This window comes from Penicillium subrubescens, assembly GCF_028828155.1.
Source record: "Penicillium subrubescens strain IBT 31985 chromosome Unknown utg000005l_segment0_segment0, whole genome shotgun sequence".
Lineage (NCBI taxonomy): Eukaryota > Fungi > Ascomycota > Eurotiomycetes > Eurotiales > Aspergillaceae > Penicillium > Penicillium subrubescens.
The window spans coordinates 3,938,128-3,960,261 of NW_026643155.1; the positions used below are offsets into that span (position 1 = coordinate 3,938,128).

Consider the following 22,134-nt stretch of genomic DNA (forward strand, 5'->3'; position numbering starts at 1 on the left):
GGAAGATGCAGAGGAGTTGGGAAAATGCAAGGGTGAGTAAAAGTACACGGGTTAGTGAGCAGGGTATATAGTAAAATCACCTCCCTCGGCAGATGCCAATACGCACCGAATCGATGCATCGTGCCGGACGGCGTTGAAAGAGACTAGGCTTCTAAGCAGCAGGAGCGGCGTCTTGCTGGCCCATGGACAGCTTGCGCACCTCCCACTCAGAGTCGGCCCAGTCCTTCTTCTCGCCAAGGACGCAAGTTGTCTTGCGGGAGCCGTTCACCAGGAAACGATCAGCCACCTCGTTCACATCCTTGGCAGTGACATCCAAGACCTGTTCTCTCCAGCGCTGATCCATCTCGTGGGTGACGCCACTCATGAAGTAGCGAGCACCCTCGTCGTCGACGCTCACTGGAGCATCCAGGCCTTGGAAGATGCCAAGTTTGGCCTCCTCGATCTCCCGCTCGGACCAAGCACGGTCTCTAGCGAAGATACCGCTGTTCTGGAACACCTTCAAAGAGTTTGTAGGGTTGGGATCCCGGTAACTCATGAAGGTGAAGATGCCCTTGAGCGGGCCGTTGCTAGCACCCGCTCCGTAAGCACCGCCCTTCTCCCGAATTTCAGGGTGGAGGTAGTTGTGAGTGAGCATCTGCGACAGGACGGTAAGGGGTGCGCTAGCCGGGTCGGTGAATGGAACAGTCTGAGTAGCCTGACCGGAATAATAGACCTTGTAAGGGAGATCATAAAAGGCCTTATCAACAGACTTGAATGATGGCGCGGCAGATGCACGTGGTGAAGCGACCTGTGGCAGTCCAGAAAGCCACTTCTGGAGGACGGATTCGTTCCGAGCGGCGCTCTCTGCCTCACATACCATGCGGACACGGAGGTTGGATGACCTCGAGATAGCAAACGACTGGATCAAACGCAGCTTATCGATCAATTCCTGAAGGCGCTCAGGAGAGGTTTCCGCGTCGCGAAGGAGGTTTGCAGTAGCTTGCAACTGCTCCAGACCGGATTGTTGCTCCTGAATCCACAAGCTAGGGGAGAGGCTAGCCGCGGCGGCGTTCACAGCGAACCGATGGCCAGTCGAGGCAACAGAGTCCAAAGCTCCGTTGGTGGTCAAGCGCAAGAGTTCTTGGATCATACCAGGGGCGGCGGGACTGGAGAAATCAGTCTCCGTCACCAGGGTAGAGAGCATGTCCAGCATCTCGGGGATGTTATTGTCCAATGCAAAGCCAGAGAACTGCATGCCCTCCTTGAACTGGTCAAGCTGAGTAGGAGAAGAAACGAGGAAGGACGAAGTGGAGATGCCACCGGTCTTCAACTTGATAAGATCCTCCCACTGCTCCATCGAGCGGTTTGCGGTACCCAACCGCATGACACAGTCATTGAAAAGGGGCACCAAAAGTCGCAAATCGTCTGGAAGATCCTGGAAAGCGTTCACGGCTTGGAAGTAGGTCAGCCCGTTGGTGGGAGCCTCACGCCAGACAACTTCCGTGTCTTCAACCTTTGACTCGCGCACAGGCTTGCGCTCCTTCTCGCGGGAGATATCCTTGACTCGGAGGGTGGGGAGACAGCTCAGGTCAGCATTGTGAGCGTCCTCTTGAACTTTCAGCAACTGTAGCTCTGCCTTTGTGAGATTGGCCAGGGCATTTTCAACAGAACCGTGCTCCTCAATGAGCTGGGCAAGCTTCGTTTTCTTGCGCACAACTTCCTTCTGATCAAGCTCCTTGTTGAAGGTCGGGGTACCAACCATCGTGAACGTCATACAATGATCATTGAGAAGGTACTTCTCCACCAAGGATTCCAGGTAGCCAGGTTTCTCATACCTTCTCTTGAATTCCTCAATAACATCATTCCAGGCCAGCTCCTTCATTGGGTTGGCACCGTTGAACCAGGATGAAATAGTCTTCTCCATTACGCCAATACCAAAGTTGGCGGTCTTGTGACGGAGAGAAAGCTCCAACTGGTGCAGGAATCCACGGACCTTCTCCTCGCTGAATCCAGTCTGCACAGACTCACGGAATGCCTTCTGGATCACGTCTTTGACGGTGGGGGCCTCTGCTTCACTGACACCAGTGACACCGATAGAAAATATCGGGACCTTACCAGAGGAATCCAAGCCAGTGTTGGGTGTGAAGGAAGAGCCCAGGCCGCTTTCGATCAAAGCTCGATACATCGGCGAGCCATAGCCATCGAGGAAAAGGGAAGAAATGATACCGACGGAGAAAGTCTCGACGGTATCCGTTGAATCTCCCATATACCAGGACGTCGAAGTCTTATGTTGCTTGTCCTCGCTCGAAAATGTGTCGATGGGTCCCGGTACGGTAATGTTCAAACCTTGGCTCAGGTCGAGAGGCAGCTTCACCTCTGTATCAGCTTCTCCCTTGTTGAACCCATCCAAGACAGCTCCAATTTGTTCCAAGTGACGGGCAAGAGGCATATCTCCATAAGTCAAAATCTTGGAGTTGCTTGGGTGATAGTTGCGCTTCGAAAAGTCGGTAAGTTGCTGGTGAGTGAGGTCCGTGATATACTCTGGGTCACCTCCTGAGTTGTTGAGAGCTGGTATAATGCTCTCTTTGAAGCGAATGTAATAAAGGTAGTTCGAATCCGAGATCTGGCCCTTCATCTCATTGTAGACAACACCCTTGAACACAATGTCTTCCAGTTCAGCCTTCTTCTCAGGTTGTCCTTCTGTCGGGAGCAAGGCACGTGGATCCTCAGGGCCCAGACGCCAGCCCTCTTGCCGGAAGTCATCTGCCTTGAGCAGAGGGTGGAGGGTCGCATCGAGGTACACGGATAGAAGGTTTTGGAAGTCTTGCGAGTTCGTCGTCGCGAAAGGGTATGTGGTATGATCGGACGAGGTGAAAGCATTCATGAAGTTTGACAGAGAGCGCGGGAGCATCTTAAAGAATGGATCGCGTATAGGGTACCTAAAAGGAAAAAGATCAAGTTAGCGCACGGTCAAGCTATAGGCACCAGGACTAAACATACTTCTCACTTCCACACAGTGTGGTATGCTCCAGTATATGCGGTACACCAGTCGCATCGGGAGGATTGGTCTTGAAACCAATACCGAACACATTGTTCTTGTCGTCTCGGGCCACATGGAGGTAATCCGCATCGGTCTTGTCATGGGTGAGCCGCACCGCGGTCAAGTGTAGCTCCGGGACATGCTTCTTCTCCCGAACGGTAAACCCATAAAGCTTCTCGCCAACGGCAGGAAAGCTTTCAAGGTCAGTAACCGTAGATGCTAGCCTTGTTGCCCCAAATGGCCGTGGAATCAGCGAGTTCAATCTGGAGAAACGGCCAGGGATCGGTTGGCGCAAAGACGGGACCCGGGCTCTGCCCAGGCCCATGGATGAGCGAAGCATTGTAGGATGGTAGATTCAGCACACTCAATAAGTGTTCATGGCAATCAAGAATAGCAATATGCATAAATCTCACAATGAAAGAATGTACCGTGTGGGTGATGATTCGAATAGTCTAAGAAGTTTTCAAGATAACAACCAGATCGTTGACGGATCTGAGAGATCGGACCGAGAACACCGGAGCTTATGTCATCCGTAGTGCATTCCAATGGAGCCCTCGTGACTGCTGCGATGTACACCACCCAAAAAGAACTTCCAGACAAATCTCTACTTAACTTTAGACACACCTACTCCTCGCAGATTGGACTGCAAGTTTCGTTACTCGTCTGGAGTGTGAAGAACTCCGTGGCTGGCCAGTCTGCTTGGTGTGCGGCTGGTTCGATGACTAAGGACCCCCTCGTCGAGTTCTGCGAGTACCGCAAGAAGAAACCATAAGTTGCACTCGCCTCAAGAAGCGCTGCGATTCCCTCACTGTTGACCCAGAGGTGTTCTCTCGACGGAGCCCGCCTTGCCTCTGGGGTCATACCTCGTTTACGTTCCCCGCAATCCGATTGAACCCACCCCTCCGTTATTCGACGTGTTTGCCAACCCGGCGCTGCACAGTTTTTCGACCTCCGACTGCCCACACGACCACCGCAAGCATTTTCAAGACCGAGTTTGACGTACAAGACGTGTCATCGTCTTTGAAAACGGCCTACCATGTCGTCCACCACCATAGCAAAGAAGAACAAGGGGAAGAAAGTGGCCGACCCAAACGAGACATCCAAGTTACTCGCGGCCAAGATCTCCCAACTTGAGCAAGACGCGGCTGGGGAGAAGGATCAGGAACAAGAGATCGGTATGTGGCTATTCCGGGCGTGTGGCAGTGTTATCTTCTTTGCGTCTATCCGCGCGCTTTTGGGCCACGTTCACCGGACATTGCTAATCTAGGTCTACTATACAGAGCGCGAAGTGAAGAAGGCGACTCGAGATCTGAACCAGCTCCTTAACAACATTGAATCCCCTATGACCCGTCTGGAAACTGTCCACAAAAAGTACACCGAGCTGCTAGCGGATATGAAGAAGCTGGATCGAGACTATTCGAAGAGCAAAAAGCGCGCGGATCAACTACAGAAGGACCAAGAGAAAGGGAAATCAGAGTTGAATAAGACCGTGACCATGAAGGATAAGCTGGAGAAACTCTGTCGCGAGCTGACCAAGGAAAACAAGAAGGTGAAGGTAAGGCAATGCCACATACATCCCGTCAACGTTATGTCACCTGACAGCATGCAGGATGAGAACAAGAAGCTCGACGACACCGAAAAGAAGGCTCGTCTGATCGTGAACGAACGGCTCGACTCTCTCCTCTACGATATCCAAGACGTCATGGCTGCCAAGGGAAATCCTCGCAATGAGAAGGTGGATATCGATCTGGATGAAGCGTACGGTTCCACAATTCAACTGCCATGTGCAACCCCGCGCCTACATGTTTGCTAACCTTCTCCTAGCCTTCGTGCAAAGCTGAAGACCATCAGTGAGCAATTCGATACACGCGAGCTTCATTACAAATCCCTCCTCCGTAGCAAGGACGCCGAGATTCAGAGCCTCACATCCAAGTATGAGGAGCAACGCCGAACAGCCGACAATGAGACCGCTCGCGGTCGAGCTCTAAGTGCCCAGGTCTCTACCTTTTCCCATACCGAAGCGGAGCTACGTAGTCAATTGAACATTTATGTGGAGAAATTCAAGCAGGTACGGAAGCCTCGGTTACCCTCTTTCTCATACTCTAAAACTGACATCTCACAGGTTGAGGACACCCTGAACAACAGCAATGAACTCTTCTTGACGTTCCGAAAGGAGATGGAGGAGATGTCCAAGAAGACCAAACGCCTTGAGAAGGAGAACCACACCCTTAACCGGAAGCACGAACAGACCAACCGCAACATCCTTGAAATGGCTGAAGAGCGTACTCGCAACCAAGAGGAACTCGAACGCTGGCGCCGCAAGTGCCAACACCTCGAAGCCTTGTGCCGACGTATGCAGGCCCAGGGCCGTGGTGAAGGCTTGGCTGAGGGTGACGACCACTTGGACCATGATGACGAGGGTACCGAGAGCGAGTATGACGATGATTACGAGGATGAAGACGACTTGAGCGAAGACGGAGACCTTGACGGACATGATCACGGTCGTGATATCCCCCGAACCAATGGCCCTACTGAACGACCTGTCTTTGGGCCACCTCCGCCCCCCAACCTCTTGGAGGCGCGGGCTACCAAGAATGCCGTCGTCAATGGGTGCCACTAATTGAATTCTATGTTCCTAAGGATTCCATGTTATCATGTTCAATTATTTCTGTCAGTCTTCATCGCGGCGACATCGAACACCGCCCTGTCGAATTCCACTTTTGCAGTTCAAGACGTCCAATGAAACTTTTTTCATGTGCAGAATCATGTTGACCCGCGGGTGTACGGACTTGATGCATCTTCGAGGTCTTACCAGTGATTTCCAACCAAGGGGCATGTGATTGTTGGTTGGGATCACCCCAGGTAACAGTTACACCATGCTCTTCCTGTGGGACCCAGGCATTTCCTCTTGTTGTGGCAATCATTACCTGGAGTGCATTTAGATTCTTCAAGCCGTTTCTGTACAAGTACATGTCATATTAACAATCAAAGGATATCTCTCTGTATCACCTCCTTCCATCTCATGTAAAAACCATCCCCTCCACGGTCTATAGTTTACTCGAATGGTTCCCCGTGATATATCCATTGCCTGTCTTCAAGACATCCACAGCCTGCTCCACCATCTCTTTCACGATGACACCAGCCGGCTTAATCTCCTTAACACTAGCCGACACATCGCCCATCAGGAAAGGCATGTCGATATCCTTCTCATTCTCCAGATCATGCATCATGGGCACAACACCCTTGGCAGTCAACGCCGCAATATCAGCAGGTCGACTCTCCCACTCCTTAACATAGTCATTAGGCAACATGCGCAAAGGTCGCCCAGAAACAACCAGCGTCCGACGAGTCTCGCCATATTGCGCCCCGACAACAGCCTCCTTGTGCAAACGGCTCGCACCACTCTCCTCGGACGCGACAAATCGCGTTCCAACCCAAACACCAGCCGCACCCAGCATGAGCGACGCAGCCAGACTCCGACCATCATTAATACCACCCGCAGCAACCACTAGCGCCGGCTGTCCTGTCAATGGACTGCGATATTTCCGCGCCACGTCAACAACGGCAGGGACCAGGACCGAGAAGGGAATATCACCAGTATGACCACCACCTTCTCCACCCTGCGCACACACAATATCCACACCCCGCTGGAACGCCTTCTCCGCATGCTTCGGCGCACCAACCATATTCATAACCAGAATCCCAGCCTCATGCAGCTGCTTAACGGTCTTCTCGGGGGGAACACCGACAGCGGAAACGAAGAGCTTCGCGCCGTGCGAGATCGTCACCTCGATCAGCTCGTCTAGCTGGCCGTGGGTGTAATCGTGGTTGGTGGCTCGCGCGCCACCGCCAACCTGGGGCAGGGCCAGGTCCACGCCGAATGGCAAGTTTGGGTCTCTGAGGAGGGACTTGAGCTCGGTGAGCATCTCTGATAGTTGTTCCGGCGTGTAGCCGAGTCCGCCTATGACGCCGAGGCCGCCGGCGTTGGAGACGGCTGCTGCGAGGGGGGCGCCGGAGGCGCGAGCCATGCCGGCCAGGAGGACGGGGTGTTGGATTTTAAGGAGGCTACATAGGGGTGTTTGGAGGGACATTGTGGCGGGATGGTTTTGTGGAGGACGCTTAGTGGTAGGTGTAGGTGTAGGGACTTTGGCGACCGTGGATTGTTGTTAGGTAGTATATTTGAGAAGTAGATATGTGTTCCCCGGTCTGTGTTAACTGCCGTGATCAGTGCAGTTTAATCTGGGATATCTATACTCCTGAGATCGTCGAACAATGCGGGGAAGCTGTTGGTCAAGTCCGGCGGACCGAGGCATCCTTCTCAGTAGTAGTGTCAAGTTGTGTCTTATTGGGTCGCTTTCACACGAGCGCATATTTTTGTGCGTAAATTAGATCGGCTATATGCTATTCCCTTTCAGCCTATCAGATAACAATCTTTTCTAGCCAATGCGAGGTTTTGAAATCTGTCTACTCTACAGCTAAGAGTGTTAGCACATGTATTGCCCGCTTAGCCGAATCGAGGCTGGATAATTTGAAGCCCAGTCAGGAGTATGTATACTAATTGTTCTTTGAACACATCCATAGGTTCCGTGTACCGCGGGATACTTTGAATTCCAGATTTGAGATTTTTCTACAGTAAAAGCTCTGTTAGTTGAGGATATTATTGTAGCTCCATACTGCTCCCCCAGCCTTGATCCATTTGATCGCTGACGCGTCTTCCATCATGCCTACAATTGTGATAGCCGACCTAGGCAAGTAAGGAAAAAAGATCATTCGTTTATATAGTAATATTTCAAATTATTTCAATTGGACTTTTATTGTGAGCCCAGATGGCCAGTTGATTTAACCTTCTAGGTGAAGTACTCCGTACTAATGGCGGTAAGGCGCCTGTCCCGAAAGGGGAATGTAATTAGACGCGCCAAATCGCGTGGGGCTCGCGTCAAAGTACTTCTGAGCTTCTGTCCGCAACACCAACCAAAACCCTTCCAACCAAACTCTAGGACCTCTGGCTGCACAGCTCAAAATGGCTTCAGCTGAGGATTATGGCTTCTTGCGGCCTCCCAGGTATGTGGTTTCCCTATTGTGTCCGCTATCCTCCACTCTGTTCACTACCCATGCTTGCACGAGCTCCGCGCGCTGATAGTTGACCTCTCTATCCACCCAGTAATGACGAATATGAGCCCGTCTATCGCAAACCATCCGCCTACAATCCTCTCCAGACTTTTACGTTACCCATGGGTAGTGTCCGACACTATCAACAGCAATATGGTGACATGTACTTTTTGCGTCTCGCGAAGCTAAAGCCCGCGGTGGAAAAAGTTGCGACGGATGCCTGGGGCGAGCTCACAGTAGGGATATCACGATGGAGCTCTAAAATGTCCAAACTTGAAGCCTCTAACACCGCTGTGACTACAATTAGGTTGCCGGAGAATCTGCGCGACGCGTGGACCGAGTGCTGGATGTGCGACAGGGAGAGCTCTGCTGGATGGCTGGCACAGTATATATGGACATGCCATTGAAACCCAACATTTTGGAGGATCTGACACGAGAGGTGTGTATAATTTCATTCACGGCTGCTATTTTGCGGTCCCTCTGACTCTGATGCTAGACCTTCACGTCCGCTCCTCCTCCCCGCCGTACCTATGCCGACCCGTCCAACCCGTCCGCGACTCAGGTCATGATGGAGGATGAGTCTGGCCGTATCCGCTTGACTGGAAACCTTCTGGCATCCACGCAGCTGGCCACAGGTGTCATCATTGCTGCGCTGGGAACAGAGACTGTTAACGGAGAATTTGAGGTTATCGACTTCAAGGTTCCTGATCTAGCCCCACAGCCTCAGCGATGGGAGCGGGGCGAGGCCGCCGCAGCGGCTTCAGAGCAAAGTGGCCAAGACGTGTCTAAAGGCTCAGGAAAAATTGCCTTTCTGAGTGGGCTAGGCATTACAGGCACATCAAGTGATACGCTTGCCTTGGAGCTTCTTACGGATTATCTTCTCGGCTATACGAGCATTGATGGCAGCGACGCCGCGTCAAGAATCACACGGCTCATCATTGCAGGCAACTCGCTCGGGGCCAGCGTGACCGCAGATACAGCGTCAGCGGGTTCTGACAATGCAGCCAAGAAGAAGCTGGCACCCAAGAAGTATGGCTACGACGCCTCTGCATACAACTCATCACCCATCACTCAACTAGACAACTTCCTTGCCGAGATCTTGCCCAGCATCCCGGTGACCCTGATGGCCGGCGAAAAGGACCCCGCAAATGTGTCTCTTCCCCAACAAGGGATTCATCGTGCAATGTTCCCGCAATCTCGGGCATACTGCGCGCCTCCGCCATCTGGCGAGAATAAGGAAGAAGTTGGATGGTTCGACAGCGTGTCAAACCCTTGGGAGGGTGATGTAGAAGGATGGCGACTTTGGGGATGCAGTGGCCAGAATGTGGACGACGTTCTCCGGTACTTGGACTTTCCTAGCGACGACACCGACCCTACAGCCGAAAGAGATGATTCTGAGGCTCGGCTGCGAATCATGGAAGCCATGCTGCGGTGGCGGTGCGGTGTCCCCACGGCCCCCGACACACTCTGTACGTTGTGAATTTCCTTTTTCCATTCAAGATTGCATGCTGACGGTACCTCTAGGGTCATACCCTTTCCAAACTGTCGACCCATTCGTTCTAGAAACCTCACCTCACATCTTTTTCACGGGTAATCAGCCTTCCTTCAAGACTGCGGTGATTGAGGCCGATGCTCCCCTCCGACTAGATGGAGACGTTGAAATGACAGACTCTTCCGGTGAAACACCCACGGGTCGTGTACGACTACTATCGATTCCCAAGTTCAAGGAAACCGGGGAGTTGATCTTGGTGGACACTGAGAGCCTGGAGGTCGAAGTAATCCGATTTGGTAATTTTGCAGGCCAAGAAGAGAAAAAGTAAATCAATAGACATAGCATTCAGGAGCTTCGGATAATGACATGATATCACATTTGCAATTCTTCCACGTTCTTGAGGATCGATGTTTATCATCATCATCTCTTTCTGGTTGACACGGGCATCGATGAGATTCGCCCAAATTTCGCCAAGCCCCACAATTGCAAGAATCGGCTCGAGGTGGGATTTCGTCGCGACAACATCGAAAGATCTCTCCACCAGGCAGTCAGAATACATAGAACCCAGAGTCGTCTTTGTCAATTACGAATACGGAAATTCAATATTACAAGAGAGCTCCCATCACTCCATACAAGGAGTACCGTGACCATGTTACTCAATGCTGAAACCGGTGCGCACTATTCATCCCACCTGTCACCTCTATACTCCAAAACTACGCTCCAGACAAGTCCTAAAAATGAGCTAACAATCCTCCCGGGCGAAATCAAACAGCCCTCTCAACTTCCAGAGTCCTCTTGGTACCATACTCGACATGGCACGTCCCCCGCTACCATGAATGGATGCAGGACGAGGTAAGCGATGCTCTTAGCCGTAGTCAAACCAATACATCACAAGGGTTTAATCAACGTCTCTGACATAAATTAATAGGAAATTCAAGAAGCAACTGCCTCAGAACCATTATCCATCGAAGAGGAATACGCTATGCAGCGTAGCTGGCGGCAAGACGCGGATAAATTAACATTCATCGTCTGCCGCCCAGTCACTTCATCCGAAGAAAAGTCTACTCAACTCTCCGCCGAGAGTGACTGCTCACAAAACATGGTCGGAGACATCAACCTATTCCTTCGCATCGACGACGGCGAGGAAGGAGACGCACCGCCCAAAATCGTCGGAGAAATCGAGCTCATGATCGCCGAGAAAGCGAATCAAGGGCGCGGCTTTGGAAAAGCAGCATTGCTTACTTTCTTGCGATATATCGTCGAGAGAGAAACTGCCATCATTGAGGAGTTTGTGAATGCCGACGTCCAGGCGGAGACAGCGGAGAAGTTGAGGGCTGCGAAGGCGAGTCTTGGGTTCTCTTGTTTGAGTGTTAAGATTGGACAGGCGAATTCTCGTAGTTTGGCACTTTTTGAGAGCCTTGGGTTCGAGAAGGTTTCGGTTGAGCCGAATTTCTTTGGAGAGTTTGAGTTGAGGAGGATGGAGTTGGATATTGGGTATATTAATGAGGCGCTTGCTGTGGCTGGTGTGAATGATTATCAGGAGATAGCTTATACTCGTAAAGAATAGACTATAGGAGATTGTGCCAAATATATGGCATTGGTTCAATGGAGAAATCCAGTTTCTTTATCGAAAAGTACTTATCAAGCATGAGACGAGGGTTCGCTAGTTGAACAAAACCAGAAGAATGAAACATAATTCTCATGCAAGCACTATTCAGAATCAAGCCAGCTCATCCCTAATAGTCTCACTCGGGCAACCTAAGCGCTGTACAATGCCGGTCCGGGAATAACATAGCTGCTCAGAGCCGTATAAATATTAACCAGAATACCCGGATCACTATCAGTATACAAAGCCTCACCCAGCGTCCCCTCAGGCGCAGCACTGCCACCACCAGTGACCTGCAAATTCAAGCACTGAGGGTAATTCTGCGCACCATCCTTATTATTGGCAGAATGCAGAGCAATAATCTCATGACGCATCACATAGTTACCCGACGAAATACTGCTGGGAATTGTCACCGTCCAGCGGTTCCCAGCCGCAATGAGCTGATCAGTAGCCCAAGTACCGGGCGGAGTAGTATCATCGATCAGACCGACCTCATCGATCTTGAAGAACTTGAGAGTCGTCTTGTCGACTGTGTTACAGTCCCCGTTGCAGGAGGCTAGGTATGTGATGACCGGGCCGTGGTGCGAGTCCGGCCATGTTGTCCACTGGATCTCGACCTTGGAGCCCGCAGTCACGGCGGCTGAGAGTGCGCCGTTGGTGCCGTTGCGGTGGCAGATGATGTTTGGGGCTTGGTATTCTGTGCCGTCTTCGAAGCCGAGATCGGTGGCAGTTGTGGCCCAGCCAACGCTCTCCGGGGGGTCACTCATGTAGGGGTAGGAATTGGCGATGTAGCCAGTGTAGCTGGATCAAAGGGTCAGCATATCCCGAAGGAGCTGTGAGTGAATGATATAGACATACTTTTGGCCGTTGGCCAGGATACTTGAGACAAAACCATGACCTGCGACCAGAGAGGCAGAGGCCAGGACAGTAGAAATGCTAGCGATCTTTGACAAGACCATGGTGTTGCTCTTTTACGAGGAGTCTTCTTTGTTGCGGTCCCTGGACTGAGAGAAGTGCAAAGGCTTTACTGGGATATCAAGGCACTATTTATATACCATCATGGATATCTAGAACTGCCGATCTCCACCTCGTCTCATGATCCCCTATAAAAACTCCGTTCTGATACTGGAATAGTCTCACGGACATTAGCCGGAGTATCGACAGGGGGTCTTCATGCAATGACCTTCGTTTCACCCTTTCTGCGGCCAGTGGGTCTTGGCCCACGAAGACAGCCACTTCTGCAGCACGCCCCTGCGGCTAGTCCCGACACAATGGAAGAATTGAGACATGCAAGAGGATAAAGTCATGGGGGGCTGGCAAAATGCGGAGAAAAGGCGCTAAGCCACGGCTGCTTTCTGCAGTTGAATACGGTAGTCGATGACGATCCGGGGCCACGGGCCGATAGTATGGATGGAATATTTGCTAAAGTGTGATGTCAGCTGGATCAATTATATAGTGGCCAAGAGAGATGCGACATGCCAAGTGGTGCGGAGTTTAGTTATATCTGTGTCTGTTCCGTGGCCCGAAGAGCAATGATCAACGGGGTTTAGATTAATGCGGGAGTTGATTCGAGGGTAATTGTATTGCAACTATCCAGCGTCACCCTGGATAATGAGGTGTGCAAGAGTCTAATTGGAATTCTTTGTCAACCCCACTACAAGACCGTATGCATACGTGATGGAGATGCTCATGCTTGCAGATTGCCTAATGTATGAAGTATCAAGTTCTCGGGATTTGGAATGAGACAATAGTTGTTTCAAACATGCATTCTAGTTTCAACGCAAATCTCATATTAAGTCTACAGAGTGTATTATCTACGGCGTCTATTCAGGAAACCATGATGATTCAAAAGATATTTTGTGTTTTCATTGTCAACAAAAGCGGATTTCAAGAAGAAAGGTGTCGAATTGATTTGACAAAAGGACAAATGAAAAAGTAAAATAAAGAAAATACATACCATCACGATTCCTCTACCCAACGGTAGACACACTTTGCCAGTTCCTCAAATCGAAGCTCGTTAGCAAGGAGCCGTGCATGTTGATGATACTTGATTGTGAGAACCAGATCGTCCTCCGCTGCTTGATTAAGATCGTTCAAATTCGACATGGCCAAAACAGACCTACACTTCTCAGCCGCGATAACTTCACTCTCTGCTCGCCAACGATCATAGTCTCCCGCACCCGATCGCATCTCGATATCCTTCGTATGCAAGGCAACGACCATGTAATATAGCAATGCACTGACGTAGACGGGGCTCAGAGACGTACCAGGTTCGATTGAGAGAAGCTCGTAAACGATGTAAGCGCTGTCCTCCGAGGTCTGCTCCATTGCAACTGTAAGTTCGGTAGTTTTGTGAACCTCCTGTGAGACTTTAGCAAGCCCGTGCGTTTTGAACCACTGTACCACGTCGAGTCTGTCTTGGGAAATGGCGAGGCTCAATGGCGACTTCCCTTGCTTGTTCCTGAGATAAGGGCTCATGGGCGAAGTGACCCTCATGTACTCCAGGAAATCTTCATCGTTCAGAACGGCACCGTGCCAGGAAGTTGATTTAGATTCCGAATCGCAGGCATCAGTAACGGGTACGCCCAGCGCTTGAAGCCTGCGAGCCTGGTTTGGGCTGATATAAGTGCATAGCCAAATGATATCGTCGGCAGTGAAAGCCCCGCCGACAACACTAGGAAGCATAAGGTTAGCCAATCGGTCTTCCACCAGATCCAGAACTTGATCTAAGAACTCCCTGTCACCGAATCTTCCGAAAAGACCAAGAGGAGTGGGCCGAGGGAAGTTGACATTTGCAGGACCGAGAAGAAGAATGACCAAAGTGTGAAACAAACCGGGATTGATGAGCATATATTCCAGGATCTTGATAGTTCGGCTAGCAACAGCGAGAGCGGCAAAGCTCCAGCCATTACAATTGCAATGGCCAATATCCATTCCACAATAGTCCAAAAGATACGCAAAGCAAGAAGGACAATCCGCCTGAATGACTTTACCAAGGAAATCCTCAATTTTGTGGATGGGAAAGTGGGCCGCGTGCCCGGGATACCAGCTCTCAGGGTTGTCACCTTCCTCGTAAGGTATAAGTTCGATATCACCCAGTTCACGGCGAAGGAAATGCTGAGGCTTGCGGCGTGCAACATACTCCTCAACGTACTGGTTTGACCGGCGGTCTACCTGAGAGAGACTAAAAACCGAGTGGAATGCTTCGTGCTGCAGAGTAATATTTCCATACTTGAAAAGACACTGATCGAGCATGGTCCAGAAAATATCGAGAGGCAACATGCACCTACCTGCGGAGTTTTCTTGGTTTGAAGAAGGGTTGTATGAAAACTGAACAGGCTTGAGATCCTGCATGGGGTCATACTTGAAGTCGTACTCCACCTGGGAGTCGATATCCATGGGTGTGGGCTCCATAGTTGCGGTGATTGCTGGTTGCGAAGAGGGATGAAAAAGATTCAACGCGAAAAGCTGATATGCTTCATAAATTGTAAGAGAGGCTTGTTGTTCAGAGAACTGGAGGATTGAGTGTGATGAGACTTAACCACTCGTGCATCAAGTTGAGTTATATAACTGCGAGTGGAGTCCGAGGACAATGGACGTTGGTGATGGTTGCCAGGATTTGAAAGTCATAGTTATCGAACATAGCCTTGGTGCATGTCTTTCATTACGGTGAGCCTCACAAAGAAACTCGGACAATGGGTATTTATTATTGGCAGGTTCTCTTTCAAGGTCGAGACATTCCGCGACTATTCACAATGACATTCACGATGTCTCAAAGGAGACAATGGGGACCTTAATTTAACATGAAAGAATTGGAACCCCATTTTATCAAAGAAATCTCGAACACTCGACTGAATCTAAATCTTTGTGCAGCAATGTGGCTATTTTTGCATCAAAGAAATTGAAGGATGGTTGGGAGTGATCAAGGCCATTCATCAAAGAACATAATTAGATCAAGAACAATGGAACATCCTGCTCTGAGGGACTACATAAAACGTCTTGCAGCGCCCCTTGGTCAAGTTTATTATCACCACCACTCCCAAATATCCCATCCTCACTATGCCTCAGACTACCAACCCTTGTATTACCCAATTACTACCTGCGCAATGACACGCTATCAAACACCAAGCACTTGGAAGACCACCACCGGTCTAGACATGCTTCTAAACGGTTTAGCTATTCCCATCTACGCCCTGGCTTGGGTCATCCTATGGCTTGTGGGTACCATACTCGAATTCGCGGTCTTTGTCTTTAACGCCGTGGCCAGTGGGCAATCGCTTTCGAGCAAATATTTTGAAGTCTCTTTGGCCATGCCTGTGTTTGCATTGTTTTGCCTTGGCATGTTGTTTGCGGTCAAATGCATCGAATACTTGATCGAGTTTCTGTGCTTCTTGATTAGTGAGGATCCTGAAGAGACCGCGATTGATGATTACGAGAAGCTTGTATTGAGGAGGAGACTAAGAGGGAGAAGGGGTTACTGAACTCTGTCCTGCTTGTTGGTTTGCTCTAGGCGTGGCAATTCTACATAGCTTCGCATCCCATTCTGTTAGATTGAACAATACGAGAAACCACACAAGGTGATTGAAAACGAGGAAGACCCAGAGAGCGTAGAACCATAAAGAAGCATTCCTGTTAGAATAATGAACAAGGGCGAGTCTCGCAAAATACAATAAGAACCTCATCCCCAGTAAGGATATTTCAACTGTTTTTTTCATTGGAAGTGTAAGGGACTGAAAAGCTCCGACAAAAGCGATTCCATCTTTTTTCATCGAGTGTCCGGGAAAATGCGAGTCGTCTGACCGGTGGAAAATAACACAGCGGCGTACAGACGCAAGGATAAGGTCTGGAAAGAAACAACAAAACCCCCCCTCCTCAGCACGGAAGCTCCGCGCCGTCGGAGCCATCCCCGTGTCGGCCCGCAGAGAGATCAAGCCCATGCCATGTGTCCCTCCAACAGTTGTTGTTGTAGCATTTCATCGACAACCAATCGCGCCGCACTCCGAGCCTCCATCATTTCATTGTCTCGACATTTACAGCTTCTTCTTGTCACCCTTGGCAACATCGACGACCTTCAGGGCTGTTGAGAGAAATTGAAGGTTAGCATGGATTCGTAATTGGAGCCAGCGTATTGCATAGTAGTCTGTCCATGGAGTATCATTCGCTGATCCTCCACATCACATAACGGGTAATGAGCCAAGCTGGTGTGGGGTTGTGTAAGGTGACGTACAAGGAGGAAGAGACTGCTTGAGCTTCTCGGCCTTAGCGGAGTCGGTCAGGGCGAGGGTGTAGACGAAGCGCTCGCAGCGGACCTTGAACTTGGTCTGCTGGTTCTTGCGGTTGCGCTTGATCCGGGCGGCTAAAATTCGGGGTTGAAGGGTCAGTTTTTCGAGGTTCCAAACAAAAAATTCCCGATTCTCCAATCTTTTTTCGATCGTCGTTCAATCGGACCAGTGACGGCGGCACGTACAGGAGGCATCCTTCCGGCGGCAGATCTCGATGAACTGCTTGATATCGGAGACTTCGCGAGGCATGGTGACGGTTTGATGCTGATGAGGTGCGATAAGAGAGGAAAGGTCGCTGTCCTTGCAGATGTTGTGTGGATACAATCGGATTAGGGTTTCTGCTCGGGGAAGCCCTGGGAGTCACGTGGATATGTGGCGGTCGCAAAGTGGCTGACGGTCCCGGGAGTTGCTGCGCGTTCGAACGGATTCTCGGGGATGGTCGCTGCAGTGAAGGGAGTGAAGATATTGGTTGTTGGACTGACTTGTGGCTGAAGGGGATTCGTTCTGCTCAGAGGGTATGATTGCCACCGCCTGGGACTCTGCAAATTGTCCAGTCGTGGATGAAGTATCGGCGCCGGTGCTTGTATAACATCTTGCTCGGCGCTTTCCAAGTCCCGGTTTCGAGTTCGTCCTTGTCGCTCATGAATTGACGGGTCTTTGTCGGTGATTTTGAATTGAATTCGGTGCTTTCGCCAGAATGTGAGACTGGACAGTTTCCATTCAATTAGCAGGCTGGTTTGGTCGCAATCTCATAGAGAAATGGAGATGAAGCCTTACATATTCACCCCAGCCACGATGAGCGCGAGCAAAAACGTAAACGAAGCCAGAACAGTGATCGCCTCCATCTCGAACTCTCAATGGATCAAGGAAATGGATTCGCAGCGGGTTCAGTTCGAGGGACTTTTGAAATGCGAAGTATAAAGATAGGACGTCTGTAGGGACCGAATAATACTTCCTAGGGAATGGATAGAGAAAGTTACAAAAACTACCATTTTGCCTCGGGTTCTCACAGATATAATTGACTATGTATTGTATTCATGGGGAAATAATTGCTTGGAAGGCACTACCATGTCGTCCCCTGTCTATGGTTCGGGCGAGATGGAAGGAAGGAGAGAAGAAGAGCTGGCTGTCCTCGAGTGGCGTCGGTGGCGGTGGAGCTGTCAGTGATCAAGCTGTCCAAAGTTACTTGGACAGATCGCATCATAAATCTCCAAGGCTGCCATTATCTTGCTGTTGTCATTAATTTTGCTACGGAAGAAAACAAAATATCAGATCTTCTTTTGTCTTCGAGACGCACCTTTGCCAACCAAGCTGCACAAGTTTCAAAGCTTGTAACTCATTCCACCATACGTCAAGATGCCGACTCCACTAGATCGGGCCCTGAAATCCCAGGTACGCAGCCTCATGTTCCATGCTTTGAATAATTACTAACATTGTCTAGAATCTTTTCCTTGGTAAGCTTGCAGGAAGCTTGTTTCAATAGCATATCATGTATGGCTAACCAATATTCAGGCTTCGCGGGCATGGTGACTGCGGTGGCAGCCTGGTCAATCTGGGGAAGCGACGTGTTCCCCGCAGAGGCTGATCCCAAAGGGAGTAAGGAAGCCATTGACTATTACTTGTGCTGAAGGAGAGGCTAACCCTGATAGATCCCGAGACCTGGACTGAAGATGAGATGAGAAGATGGCTGCGCGCGGTAAGTTGGATCTCATTTTGCGGTGATATCCTCTTTAATAGGTATATACTATTTGGTTAATATACTAATGAGCATCTCCAGAGAGGTCTCCTGCCTAGTGACAACGCGACTCGCGAAGAACTACTAGAAAGAGTCAAGGCAAATCTACGCATACCGCGCAAGACTGAGTCTTCAGCGTCGCAGTCCTGATGGTGCCGAAGGCGTGGCTTCAGATCTCTCACTGAACGATGAGTTGTGATCGTTTTTACTTGATTCCCCCGTTTATTGTGCTACGACCTATGCAGTGTCCTTGAATGACATATCTTGTTGAATTGAATGGTCATAATCTTCTATTTGTACATGCCCACGGAGCAAAAAGGCTCCGATACCTCGTAATATCGTAACAGCTCATGATTATCATATCCACCCACCCCTGGGCATTTTTCCCCCCATCTCACAATATCCCAACCAGAAGTAAGACTAGACCACCAGACGGAAGTTCTGGCTCTGAATCAGCCAGTCCCGCCGGCGCTTGCGATCGGAGCTGGGATTGGGCACCAGCACGAAAGTCTCGCTGAATCCGCGCGGCAGCTGGTCACGGTTCTCTCCATACCGCACGTTTCCACTGGCCATGACAAGGATGGACATGTCCTTGACGGTCATCTCGGTGGTTGGCTTGAGGCCTGTGGCGGTTGTGGTCGGGTATGCGCGGTTGATGATTTGGCAGTCAAAGGACTGCACTTCGTAGAAGGCTTCGGGCATCTGACTTTGGAAGATGTCCTGTACAGCGGCGCCATCGGCGACCGTGTTGCCGTTGAAGAGGATGCTCGTGGGTGTGGGAAGGTAGAAAGAGGCAATGGAGGCGCGGTCGTTTTTCAGCGCGGGGTAGAAACTGTTGACCAGCTCCGTGGCAGCTATACAACATTTTGGTTAGCTGAGTCTTTCAAAGCCAGGCTCGAGGCAGAAATTTACCCTCGGTGGACACCTTCGTCAAGACATCATCGGTTGCTGTGGCCATTGCGACGAGTGACTGCGTAGTCGGACGGACAGAGGTTGGCAGGAGCGTGATAAAGCCCCAATTTTGGTGATGTGGTATGCAGTGTTCTTCTGAGCCAAAAGTCCAGAAACAAAGTAAAAGAAGCAACGTGAGGTGGAGGAATGCGTTTTGTGGTGAATGAGTAGATGAATGAGTCGAGTTGCTCAAAGGCGGAGCCAAGGAAAAAAAGATGCGCCGGGCGGAGCTTGGGCCACTCCGAGTAATGGACAATGCGGAATAACATACGACCTCCGGGCCCTCCTCTTCCTCCGCAACTAGACAATGGCAACCTGTCGAACTGCCTTTCGCTCCCTCTCGAGGGCTTCGCAGTTCATCACTGCGAGGCGACCCTGGACCTGCTCAGCATGCAGGAATGGTGTTCCTCGGCGCTTCCAGCGCGGAGTTGCGACAACTCCGGAGGTTCCCAAGAAGCCCTACTATGTGACGACGCCGATTTTCTACGTCAATGCCGGTGAGTCGCTCAAACGAGCGGGAAATTATCGAATGTCTCTAACACTTCCATCGAATTTGACTAGCCCCCCATGTCGGCCATTTCTACACCATGATCATTGCCGATATCCTCAAACGATGGCAGGTTCTACTCGGCAACGATGCTCGATTGTTGACCGGCACCGACGAGCACGGGATGAAGGTAGAGAGATAAAATCTGCCTTTCATGAACTGTCTACTGACGGTGCCTTGCAGATTCAGCAGGCTTCTGTGGCAGCCGGGATGGATACACAAGCCTTCTGCGACATGAACTGTAGGACATTTGAGGTAGGTATACCTTCTCACCTACCCATGGAGAGGCAATTCACTGACTCGTTGCATACTAAAGTCGCTAGCCAAGGCTGCGAACCTCAGTAACGATCACTTCATTCGTACCACCGATTCCGCCCACCGCGACGCCGTTCAATACTTCTGGGTAGGCAGACCCGACTATGGACCAGTCCGGGCGGAACTGACAGAATCATAGGAAATGTTGAATCACCGTGGTCACATCTACACCTCCAAGCACGAGGGATGGTATTCTGTCAGTGACGAGACATTCTATCCGCAAACACAAGTACAAAACTCTTTGGATCCAACAACGGGCAGGAAGCGCATGGTAAGTTCTCGGGCGGCATCACATCACTCATACTGGCTGGCTCACCAGTAGACAGGTCTCGATTGAAACAGGAAAAGAGGTCGAATGGTCATCAGAAATCAACTACCACTTCCGTCTTTCTGCTTTCCAAGATCGACTGCTGGAGTTGTATAACCGACCGGATTCGTTTATCACACCATCCAAATATGCAACCGCCGTCATCCAGTCGGTTTCTTCCGGGTTGACAGACCTGTCGATTTCGCGACCAGCTGAGCGACTGACATGGGGTATTCCGGTTCCCGGCGACGACACACAAACCATCTATGTTTGGCTGGATGCACTCGTCAATTACCTGACATATGCAGGATACCCTTTCCCTCCTGGGCAGGAAAAATCATCTATCTGGCCTGCCAACGTTCACGTTGTCGGGAAGGACATCGTTCGGTAAGCCCCACGCTATGACCTACCTGAGAAACCCGAACGTGCAGCTGATCATCACCCCCTAGCTTCCATTGCATCTATTGGCCAGCCTTCCTCATGGCTCTAGACCTTCCTCTCCCTCGGAACGTTTTGGTGCATGGGCATTGGACAATGAATCGTGAGAAGATGTCCAAGTCTACCGGCAATGTGGTCAACCCATTTTTCGCCATCGATCGATTTGGCGTGGATGGAATGCGATTCTTCCTCGCTTATCAAGGAGGTCTGTCTGATGACGCCGACTATGACAATTCCTTCATAATCCGGGATTATAAGAAATGGCTTCAGGGCGGTATTGGCAACCTTGCCTATCGCACCATTGGGTGTGCAAAGGGAAAGTTGCGCTCGTATATCCAGGATGCCACGTCTGATAAGCTCCCGGCGGCCTCCATTGCCGATGAGGAACACCAGGCCATGCTGATTGCTACACCGCTGAAAGTTGCCGAGCATATGACCGGACTCAATCCGCGTGCCGCGCTGCAGGAAATTATGAGCATAATCGAGAAGGTATGTAGTAGGGGGAAGGCTAAAAATGGACCCTCCCATCATCCCCGCACGACCGTCGGAGAAGTGGCTAACTTATTGGATTTTTTCCTTTGCCTCCCCTCAGTCTAACAAATACTTCCATGCGGCGGAGCCGTGGAAAAGCGCCAACCCCCAATGGGTCCTTTACAACGTGGCTGAATCGCTTCGCATCTCTGCCATTCTGCTTCAGCCGTTCATGCCCGACAAGTCACAAGAGCTTCTCGACCTTCTGCGCGTAGATCCATCCAAACGGGCATTTTCGGCCACCGTCTATGGTTCAGACCCGGATTACGGTGAAGGCATCAAGAAAGGCATGCTTTTCCCTCCTTTGCTCACTGAGGAGTAATGGCCGTGGGCACCGAGCTTTCGATTTGATAAGAAGAATGCACCAAAGGCCAATCATGACCCACAACAAGACCCGTTCGAATAAAGCTTTACATCATCTCCGTCCAGGCGTAACAGCTCCATTGAGACGACTTCCCGGTTCCCCCCCCTCCTCCACACGGCGGATTGTGAGTTGCCAGGTTTTCCAGTGTGACCCCAGCTTGGGGCCGCAAATGTATGCAAGAACGACTAGACCATGATTGGCGATACCCACAAGGTTATCAGCGGGAAAGGATGGGCCAGAACCGTGGAAGCGCGGCCTATCTCCAACTGACGGGCTGATCGGGTCGGGAAAGTCGCCCGTTTCCCGTCGGAAAACCCAAATGGCTTTGCTCTCCGTTTGTATATCAAAACATGTCACAATTATTTGTATACTAATGAGTCTTCTGGAAAAACCGTAAGGATTTTATTTTATCTCTGATTTCTGTTATCTTTTCCACCG

General features: G+C 50.6%; 12 protein-coding genes across 12 annotated transcripts; 5 read left to right on the plus strand and 7 right to left on the minus strand.

The window, feature by feature from the left end:
• Positions 1-151: 151 nt before the first annotated feature.
• cym1 (pitrilysin family metalloprotease cym1) lies at positions 152-3,359 on the minus strand (the record flags this gene model as incomplete). Its single annotated transcript, XM_057153884.1, has 2 exons — positions 152-2,918; positions 2,980-3,359. 2 exons carry the CDS (start codon positions 3,357-3,359, stop codon positions 152-154), a joined length of 3,147 nt encoding a protein of 1,048 aa, XP_057008222.1.
• A 696-nt stretch (positions 3,360-4,055) lies between these two features.
• N7473_007945 (taxilin) lies at positions 4,056-5,639 on the plus strand (the record flags this gene model as incomplete). Its single annotated transcript, XM_057153885.1, has 5 exons — positions 4,056-4,194; positions 4,300-4,574; positions 4,629-4,777; positions 4,844-5,087; positions 5,142-5,639. The coding sequence occupies 5 exons, from the start codon at positions 4,056-4,058 to the stop codon at positions 5,637-5,639; spliced, it is 1,305 nt and encodes a 434-aa protein (XP_057008223.1).
• Positions 5,640-6,066: 427 nt separating this feature from the next.
• Positions 6,067-7,110, minus strand: N7473_007946 (NAD(P)H-dependent flavin oxidoreductase; the record flags this gene model as incomplete). Its single annotated transcript, XM_057153886.1, has 1 exon — positions 6,067-7,110. The coding sequence occupies one exon, from the start codon at positions 7,108-7,110 to the stop codon at positions 6,067-6,069; it is 1,044 nt and encodes a 347-aa protein (XP_057008224.1).
• Positions 7,111-8,039: 929 nt separating this feature from the next.
• Positions 8,040-9,948, plus strand: N7473_007947 (DNA-directed DNA polymerase delta subunit POL31; the record flags this gene model as incomplete). Its single annotated transcript, XM_057153887.1, has 5 exons — positions 8,040-8,080; positions 8,181-8,364; positions 8,436-8,567; positions 8,625-9,597; positions 9,653-9,948. 5 exons carry the CDS (start codon positions 8,040-8,042, stop codon positions 9,946-9,948), a joined length of 1,626 nt encoding a protein of 541 aa, XP_057008225.1.
• Positions 9,949-10,460: 512 nt separating this feature from the next.
• On the plus strand, positions 10,461-11,187 carry N7473_007948 (uncharacterized protein; the record flags this gene model as incomplete). The annotated part of the gene is made up of 2 exons (XM_057153888.1): positions 10,461-10,472; positions 10,549-11,187. 2 exons carry the CDS (start codon positions 10,461-10,463, stop codon positions 11,185-11,187), a joined length of 651 nt encoding a protein of 216 aa, XP_057008226.1.
• A 191-nt stretch (positions 11,188-11,378) lies between these two features.
• Positions 11,379-12,185, minus strand: N7473_007949 (AA9 family lytic polysaccharide monooxygenase; the record flags this gene model as incomplete). The annotated part of the gene is made up of 2 exons (XM_057153889.1): positions 11,379-12,027; positions 12,085-12,185. 2 exons carry the CDS (start codon positions 12,183-12,185, stop codon positions 11,379-11,381), a joined length of 750 nt encoding a protein of 249 aa, XP_057008227.1.
• A 1,000-nt stretch (positions 12,186-13,185) lies between these two features.
• N7473_007950 (uncharacterized protein) lies at positions 13,186-14,508 on the minus strand (the record flags this gene model as incomplete). Its single annotated transcript, XM_057153890.1, has 1 exon — positions 13,186-14,508. One exon carries the CDS (start codon positions 14,506-14,508, stop codon positions 13,186-13,188), a length of 1,323 nt encoding a protein of 440 aa, XP_057008228.1.
• A 1,748-nt stretch (positions 14,509-16,256) lies between these two features.
• On the minus strand, positions 16,257-16,757 carry N7473_007951 (60S ribosomal protein eL38; the record flags this gene model as incomplete). The annotated part of the gene is made up of 3 exons (XM_057153891.1): positions 16,257-16,303; positions 16,454-16,582; positions 16,694-16,757. 3 exons carry the CDS (start codon positions 16,755-16,757, stop codon positions 16,257-16,259), a joined length of 240 nt encoding a protein of 79 aa, XP_057008229.1.
• An 80-nt stretch (positions 16,758-16,837) lies between these two features.
• On the minus strand, positions 16,838-17,353 carry N7473_007952 (uncharacterized protein; the record flags this gene model as incomplete). The annotated part of the gene is made up of 2 exons (XM_057153892.1): positions 16,838-17,240; positions 17,286-17,353. 2 exons carry the CDS (start codon positions 17,351-17,353, stop codon positions 16,838-16,840), a joined length of 471 nt encoding a protein of 156 aa, XP_057008230.1.
• A 371-nt stretch (positions 17,354-17,724) lies between these two features.
• Positions 17,725-18,500, plus strand: N7473_007953 (Ish1 domain-containing protein). The gene is made up of 5 exons (XM_057153893.1): positions 17,725-17,900; positions 17,950-17,962; positions 18,021-18,104; positions 18,158-18,204; positions 18,286-18,500. Exons 1-5 carry the CDS (start codon positions 17,865-17,867, stop codon positions 18,391-18,393), a joined length of 288 nt encoding a protein of 95 aa, XP_057008231.1. The 5' UTR covers positions 17,725-17,864; the 3' UTR covers positions 18,394-18,500.
• Positions 18,501-18,533: 33 nt separating this feature from the next.
• N7473_007954 (putative nuclear transport factor 2 domain protein) lies at positions 18,534-19,366 on the minus strand (the record flags this gene model as incomplete). The annotated part of the gene is made up of 2 exons (XM_057153894.1): positions 18,534-19,097; positions 19,156-19,366. Coding segments are annotated over 2 exons (645 nt in total), but the record flags the coding sequence as incomplete, so codon positions are not given.
• A 135-nt stretch (positions 19,367-19,501) lies between these two features.
• Positions 19,502-21,654, plus strand: N7473_007955 (methionine--tRNA ligase MSM1; the record flags this gene model as incomplete). Its single annotated transcript, XM_057153895.1, has 8 exons — positions 19,502-19,691; positions 19,756-19,871; positions 19,925-19,996; positions 20,058-20,144; positions 20,196-20,327; positions 20,383-20,750; positions 20,813-21,290; positions 21,394-21,654. The coding sequence occupies 8 exons, from the start codon at positions 19,502-19,504 to the stop codon at positions 21,652-21,654; spliced, it is 1,704 nt and encodes a 567-aa protein (XP_057008233.1).
• Positions 21,655-22,134: the final 480 nt, after the last annotated feature.

Coding starts and splice junctions, on each gene's coding strand:
- N7473_007953 (XM_057153893.1), top strand. CDS start 17,865: ATGCCGACTCCACTAGATCGGGCCCTGAAATCCCAG. Junction 18,105..18,157: donor AGAGGCTGATCCCAAAGGGA/GTAAGGAAGCCA, acceptor TAACCCTGATAG/ATCCCGAGACCTGGACTGAA. Junction 18,205..18,285: donor TGAGAAGATGGCTGCGCGCG/GTAAGTTGGATC, acceptor GAGCATCTCCAG/AGAGGTCTCCTGCCTAGTGA.